The 6,466-nt window shown below is 59.5% G+C and overlaps 2 protein-coding genes across 3 annotated transcripts; both read left to right on the top strand.

Annotated features, from left to right (window-relative positions):
- The first annotated feature begins 1,268 nt into the window (after positions 1-1,268).
- On the top strand, positions 1,269-2,266 carry LOC121661046 (protein S100-A9-like). Of its 2 annotated transcripts, none has more exons than XM_042020788.1 (3): positions 1,269-1,359; positions 1,452-1,605; positions 1,916-2,266. In XM_042020788.1, the coding sequence occupies exons 2-3, from the start codon at positions 1,453-1,455 to the stop codon at positions 2,126-2,128; spliced, it is 366 nt and encodes a 121-aa protein (XP_041876722.1). In that variant the 5' UTR covers positions 1,269-1,359; position 1,452; the 3' UTR covers positions 2,129-2,266. The 2 variants fall into 2 exon arrangements, with proteins under 2 accessions (XP_041876722.1, XP_041876724.1); XM_042020790.1 differs by having other exon boundaries at positions 1,277-1,359; positions 1,449-1,605.
- Positions 2,267-4,201: 1,935 nt separating this feature from the next.
- Positions 4,202-5,599, top strand: LOC121661047 (protein S100-A8-like). The gene is made up of 3 exons (XM_042020791.1): positions 4,202-4,305; positions 4,767-4,977; positions 5,307-5,599. The coding sequence occupies exons 2-3, from the start codon at positions 4,786-4,788 to the stop codon at positions 5,469-5,471; spliced, it is 357 nt and encodes a 118-aa protein (XP_041876725.1). The 5' UTR covers positions 4,202-4,305; positions 4,767-4,785; the 3' UTR covers positions 5,472-5,599.
- The last annotated feature ends 867 nt before the right edge of the window (positions 5,600-6,466 follow it).

Genomic DNA, 6,466 nt, shown 5'->3' on the forward strand with positions numbered 1-6,466 from the left:
CTTCATCCCTCCCCACTCACAGGGGTCCACCCTGAATCCCTCCCCACCCCGCCCCAAGCCCTGGGGCTGCACCCGGAGCACTCCCAGCCCCTTGGCTGCACCCACGCACGGGGCAGGTGCCAATCCCCCGGTGGCTCCTGCCCCCAGGTCCCAAAGCAGAGCTCTCCCAGTGTTTGGACAAGCGCGTTCCGGGGAATTTTGGGCAGCAAATGGCAGCAGGAGGCCCCACGGTGAGCGCCTGGCCCTCCTTCCCTCCCCACATGGCCCGGCCACGCCCTCACCCATCCCATGGCACACACGCGTCCTTGTCCCTCTCCCCACATGGCCCAGCCGTGCCCTCACCCATCCCCAGGCCTGTCCCAACCTGACGGGTCACCCATGTCCCTCTGCCCAGCCCACGCGTGTCCCCTGCCTGGCGAGGATGCGCCCGTCTCCAACCCAAAACCTGTCCCTTTGTCTCCCTCTTTTGCAATTTTCTGTTCTACTGGCACCAGTTCCTCGTGCTCGGGGATGACGAGGCTGGCGGGAGATGTTTCACCATCGCTGTCCTTCCCACTTCCCAAAAGTCTTAATGACCATCGTCGGGCCGGACTCGGGGTGGAGGCTCCTCACCAGCCCCCTCCAGACACTCAGGGTTTTGTAGCTCCTTCTGGGAACTGGGAACACTGGGACGTGGGCCCCAACACTGCGGGGACAGCTGGGAGTGGGCAGCGTTTGCCAATGCCCTGGGTTATCGTCGGGCAGCAATTCCAGCTGCCGGGAAGTGCCACCTCCCAGGACCAGCTGGCCGAGTTCCGACACACCGGCGTGCCCGGATTTGTACCCAGGATTGACTCGCTGGAGCGGCGATTCAGGGGGAATGTCCTCATGGAGGGGTGGGATGTGCTGGCCATCCCTGGCACCCGCCCAGCGGCCAAATCCACCAAAACATCAGTGACAAACCACGTCCCCCACTGGGTAAAACCAGCGTCATCCCAGTGGAGACCCTCACCCAGAGAAGCTCCTTTCCATTATCTCCATCAACCACTGCGGGAACATTCCAGAAAAGCCCCTGTGCCATCACTGACCCCCGAGGCCGCCCCCTCATAAATGTCATTTTTGGTGTTTCCTTGTTTTGCCTGACGGGTTTGGGCCTTCCCCTCCCTCGGTAACAGTTCCTGGAGCCGGGTGAGGAATCTGCACCTGGGCGTGCTGTGCTGCCTTGCACAATTCCCGGGGTTATTGCCCCGGAGGGAATTGAGGCTGTCACAGACAGAGCTCAGGGAGGGTATAAAAGGTGCCGTCCCCACCTCGGCATCACTCGATCCTCCTGCTCCGCTCCTGCCGTGCGTCCTCTGAAGAGCCCAGAACTCCTCCAAGGTGAGCAGCTCCTTCCAGACGGCGCTGGATGAGCGGCCGGTCCCTCTCCTCGGGTTCCATTAAATGTTGTGCCATTTGTCCCTTCCCAGCAGGATGAAAACCGACCTGGAGCTGGCCCTGGAATGCGCCATCAACATCTACCACCAGTACGCGATGCGGCGGCCCATCGATGACTACCTCAGCAAGAACGAGTTCTCCAAGCTGCTCAAGGAGACGGCCCAGCCTTTCCTCCAGAACACGCTGCCGGTGAGATCCCGGAGCCGTGGAATGGGATGGGTGGGAAGGGACATGGAAGATCCTCTCATTCCAGGGATGTTGGGCAGGGACATCTCCCACTGTATTGGGATGCTCAGAGCTCATCCAATCCCGCCTTGGACACTTCCAGGGATGGAAGAGCCGAGCGCTGTGGGATCCTTGGGGATGGGGGTGGCCGGGAGCTTCCCAAAGGGAGGGAGGGTTTTTTGGGGTTCAGCCCCTGCTGGGTGATCCTCGTGCCACAGCTGGGGACAGGCAGGGTGACCCTGAGTGACTCTGCTCCCCGTTTGTCCCCCCACAGCCCAACACGACCACCGACAACTACATCAACCAACTCTTCACCAAAGCCGACGCCAATCACGACGGCCGCCTCAAGTTCACCGAGTTCATGACCACGCTGAGCCTCGTGGCCATTGATGCCCACAACAGGTCCCATGAGGGCCCTGGGCATGGCCACGACCATGGTCATGACCACGGGCACGGGCCCGAGCATGGCCACGGCCACCGTCACTGAAACTGAAGCGTCTCCTGGGGTTGCTGAGCCATGGGACTCCATGTCCCCAGGAGGCTCAGCCCGTGCCCGTAACCAAACCTTTGTCACCTGCTTCTATTTCGTGGCACTGAAATAAAATCTCTTCCTTTGAGCACCAAATCCATCCGTGTTCCATGTCCTGGGGTCTCTGGGGAGGGGGTGACGCCCACCCACTCTGTGGTTAAACACAGACTGAATGGTGGCACGGGGGGACTGGGCAGAATGGGGGGGTCAGGATTAGCGACTGGGGGGTCCCCACTGAGCAGCACAGGCTGTGCGGGCTCCTGGAGCGTGTCACATCCCAGGGTCACCCCAATGCCTTCCCAGACCTTGACAGGAAGGGGGGGAGCACCCCGGGAGTCTGGGGGGGGTCCTGGGTAGGGGCAGCTCGGGGCTGCACAGGAGCATTCCCAGCCCTGCTTGTCCCAGCCCCTCTTTGGACCAGGTCCGGGATGTGCCGGGGGCAGAGCAGAGCTGGGGGGTCCTTCCCCAGGTCTCTGCCAAGGGACTGGGACTGGAGGTGTCGCATTCCGGGGGTGTCACATGCCAGGGGTGCCACATCCCAAGGGTGCCACTTCCCAGGCATGCTTCAGATGTTTTTGTAACTCCCAAAACAACCCGACAACCCCAGCAGAGCAAAGAATGAGGCCGAGGGGCTCCGGGGGCTCCGGGGGCTCCATCCCAGGAGCTGCTCAGAGGAGCGGCTGCTCTGCAGAATGAGTCCAACATTTCACGGTGTGGGGACACATCCCCCAGCTCACGACACATCCCCCAGCTCACGACACATCTAAAAGCCACTGTGGGCTCCTGGGGACAGAAACAGGAGTGGAAAAGAACTCCTGGATCTGTCGGTGAGGGGACACAGAGTGGGAAACCCCCAGGCTCAGGAGGCTCCGGCATTTCCAACATCAACTGAAACTAGGAGCCCGTCCTGGGTGAAGCCAGGGGGGTTTTGGGTGGTTCACTCGGTGACACAGCGAGGTTTCGTGTGGTTACTCAGTGACACGGGACATCTCTAACTTCGGGGAGCAGCCCTTGTCCCCCGAGATGCCACTCACTGTCACCCCGGTGCCACTTGGGCATCGCTCCCCTTGCAGGATTGGGCATCACGAGCTGCCTCCTCCACAGATTTTAGGGGAAAACTGGGAAAGTTGGGCAAGAGGCTGCGTGCGAGGGCTGCACAAGTGCACCAGAGCTTTCCCTGCCAGCTGAGGAACGAGGATGCAATTTGGGATGGGTGACAATCCATAAAGAGCAAGGCTGGGAAACAAAAGAAGCAAGGAATGAGTCAGGGATACCGGAATCCAACCCGTGCTGTGCCCTGGGGGCATACAGGAGCATCCTCGAACAGGAATGGGCACCCCTGGTTTGGCTGCTCCTTGCCTCTTCCTCGTACCCATTGTCTGATTTTAAATCTCATTGTCTGATTTTAAATCTCATTGTCTCCTCCTGACACGGAGGTGACAATCACAAAACACGAGGTGGTTCCTGCACCGGCCAGAAAAGACCCTGACCTTGGGTTTTCTCCTGGTTTTGTGGCCAGTTTCCTCCAGAAAAATCTCTGCAGTGAGAGCAGAGGTCTGGTACAAATAGAAAACAATGGAAAATATTCTGGAAAACAAGTTATAAAATGCGGATGCTGCGCTGTCTTGGGTGGTGTCCAACCAGTTGGCGTTGTAGAGGACAGATCCCATTGAGAACACATCCAGGGGACAAAGTTTTCCCTGTTTTTCTGTGAAACAGCCCCATTTGCTCCCATGCTAGAAGGAAACTGTGCAAATTTTTTGTTGCGTTGCAGAACTCCCCATGTTTTGGCAATTTCTGCCCCAACGGCCTTGCCCTTGACGTCGAGGTGTGACAAACCCAGGGTTTTTCCCTTCCCTGAGCCCTGTCAGTGATGATGGAGGGGACAAGGACAACATTTCCAAAGCCTGGTGGGTGCAACCAGGAACTGAGCGTAGGAACGAAGCTGGGAGGGGCTCAGCAGTTCCCACCTGGCAATTTCCAGGTGCGGGAAATGTGAACTCAAGCTGATGCTTGTGGCAGGTGTGTCACCAGCTCTGATGAAAGAGGACCTCAGACAGGTATAAAAGGGCTGATCCAGGCTCCTGGGTCACACCGACAGATCCATTCCCTGCAAACCCTCCTCGGAGACCAGGGTGAGTAGGACAGCGATGGTCCTTGCAGGGAAAGCGATGGGGGAGGAGCAGTTTGGGATGTGGCCTGGGCCCAGAGCGATGGATTCTACTCGGGGTAGAGCAGGAGGTTGGTTTGGGTTGGAAAATGAGCGCAAATTAACGGCATTTTGGTGCCGTCTTGGGTGGAGGCACCATGAGTTCTGTGCCCCCGGCCCTAAATCCCCTCGCTGGCGGTGCCACAGTGGCCTGACCCTGCCTCCCTCACCTGAGAAACGTCTCCAGGTGTGTCAGGACAAGCAGCTTCCTTGGCAAAGCTGAAAGTGGAGCGGTGACCCAACAATATCCCGAAATCCCCTCATTTCCCGCTCCACACCAAGGAGCTGAGGGTGCCCCTGGGCTTGGCCCCAGCAGGACGAAGCTCCGGCTGTGGCTCCTGCTGATTTTCCTGTCGCAGCTTTGAGGTTTGTCCCCGGTTGCTGCAGGTACCTCCGGAGCTCAGCCATGTCCTCCAGCACCCACAGCCACGCCGGGAGCCGGCAATTCCCCGGGAACTGCACCCTGGAGAAGGCCCTGCAGACCGTGGTGGATGTTTTCCACCGCTACAGCATCCGCCAGGGCGAGCTCGACCTCCTCAACTTCAACGACTTCAAGACGCTGCTGACGGAGCAGGCGCCGTCCTTCCTGACGGCCTGTGTGAGTGCCAGAGGGACGATCCCAGAGCGGTGATCCCGGAGGGATGGGGCTCAGGAGGCCTCTGGGGGATGGGGAGCAGCCCCGCCGTGGTTGTGGGGTCAGGACGGGGGTTTCTGATCACACCCAGCTTGGGGTCACCCGCGCTCTTCTTCCTGCTGTGGGGTTTGGGACAAAATCCTGTCCCCTCTGGGGTTTAATGTGGGGCTAAAGGCAAGGGAGGGGAGGGTCAGGACATCCTGCAGCTTCCAAACCTTTCCCAGGGCAGGGAAGGATGCACAGGGGTGGAGCCAAGGAGGGGATGTGACCCCTCCTCCTGTCCCCAATTTCAGGACAGGAACAAACACGGCTACATGAACGAGCTCTTCCAAGAGACCGACCTGAACAAGGACAGTGAGCTGAGCTTTGAGGAGTTCACCATCGTGCTGAGCAAGGTGGCCGACGACGCCCATCGCATCAGCCACGGCTCCGACCGCTGCGGGCCGGACCAGGACTGAGCCTGGACACGGAAAACTGGGAAAAGGAAGCTTTAGGAATTGGGCTGCTGTAGGAATCGGGCTCTGTCTGCTCTCTGCCTGCTTGGGACAGCCCCACTCATGAGACAATAAAGCATCGCTTGAAATTCTCCGAGTCTTTCTCATCTCCTCATCCATCCCACGCGTGGGAGGGTGGGATCTCACCGCCTGCGGAATCACCCTGGGGTGACAGAGCTGCTGCTCCCTCTCCCCACAACAGCCACTCTCCTGCCCTTAAAAGTGTGTTTTGAAGGAGTTTTGCAACTCCAGCCTCGAGGTGTCCCTGCAGGTCCTCAGGCACAGCCAACCCTGGGTACCTCCCAGCAGCTCCTGGGCTGCTCCTGCTCCGGCTCATGGATCCCTGCCTGAGCCTGGGCCTTGGGGACAGGGCTGTGGCACAGCTGGACAGGGAGGTTCCCTTTCAAGGACACCTGCAGAGCCACCAAAGCGGTGCCAGCACCTGTCCCTGTGACCCTCAGCACTGCCCCTCATCCCCGGGCACTTCGATGCCTGCACTGACCACTCCCAGCCTGGGCGCTCATCCCTGGCTCCAGCCACTGTCCCACCTTGGAAACCCCTGGCCACTCCCTGTACCCCATCCTTGCCCCCCTGCCACCTCCAGGCTGATAAAAGTGACCCAAAGAGGTTTCCTGAAATTGCACCAAAACCCTGCAACGCCGCGGCCCGTCCCGGACACCCCGTTGTGAAACGTCCCCGACATCTCCAGATGTTCTGTGCACCAGAACCCTCCTGTTGTGAAACCAGAGCACCCCCACCAGCAAGGGCTGGGGGGCTGCTGGGAATGGAATCACAGAATCCCAGGATCATTTCAGCTGGGAAAGACCTCCAGGATCGAGTCCGACCTGTGCCCAGTCCCCATCTGGTCACCCAGACCAGCGTCCAGTCATTTCTTGGACACCTCCAGGGATGGGAACTCCAAACCTCCCTGGCCTGACTGCCTTTTCCATGAGGAAATT

The sequence above is a fragment of the Corvus kubaryi genome, unplaced genomic scaffold (assembly GCF_017639235.1).
Source record: "Corvus kubaryi isolate FWS band 111438036 unplaced genomic scaffold, C.kubaryi_AGA036_p1.0 37052, whole genome shotgun sequence".
Classification (NCBI taxonomy): domain Eukaryota; kingdom Metazoa; phylum Chordata; class Aves; order Passeriformes; family Corvidae; genus Corvus; species Corvus kubaryi.

Coding starts and splice junctions, on each gene's coding strand:
- LOC121661046 (XM_042020788.1), top strand. CDS start 1,453: ATGAAAACCGACCTGGAGCTGGCCCTGGAATGCGCCATCAACATCTAC. Junction 1,606..1,915: donor TCCTCCAGAACACGCTGCCG/GTGAGATCCCGG, acceptor GTCCCCCCACAG/CCCAACACGACCACCGACAA.
- LOC121661047 (XM_042020791.1), top strand. CDS start 4,786: ATGTCCTCCAGCACCCACAGCCACGCCGGGAGCCGGCAATTCCCCGGG. Junction 4,978..5,306: donor CGTCCTTCCTGACGGCCTGT/GTGAGTGCCAGA, acceptor CCCCAATTTCAG/GACAGGAACAAACACGGCTA.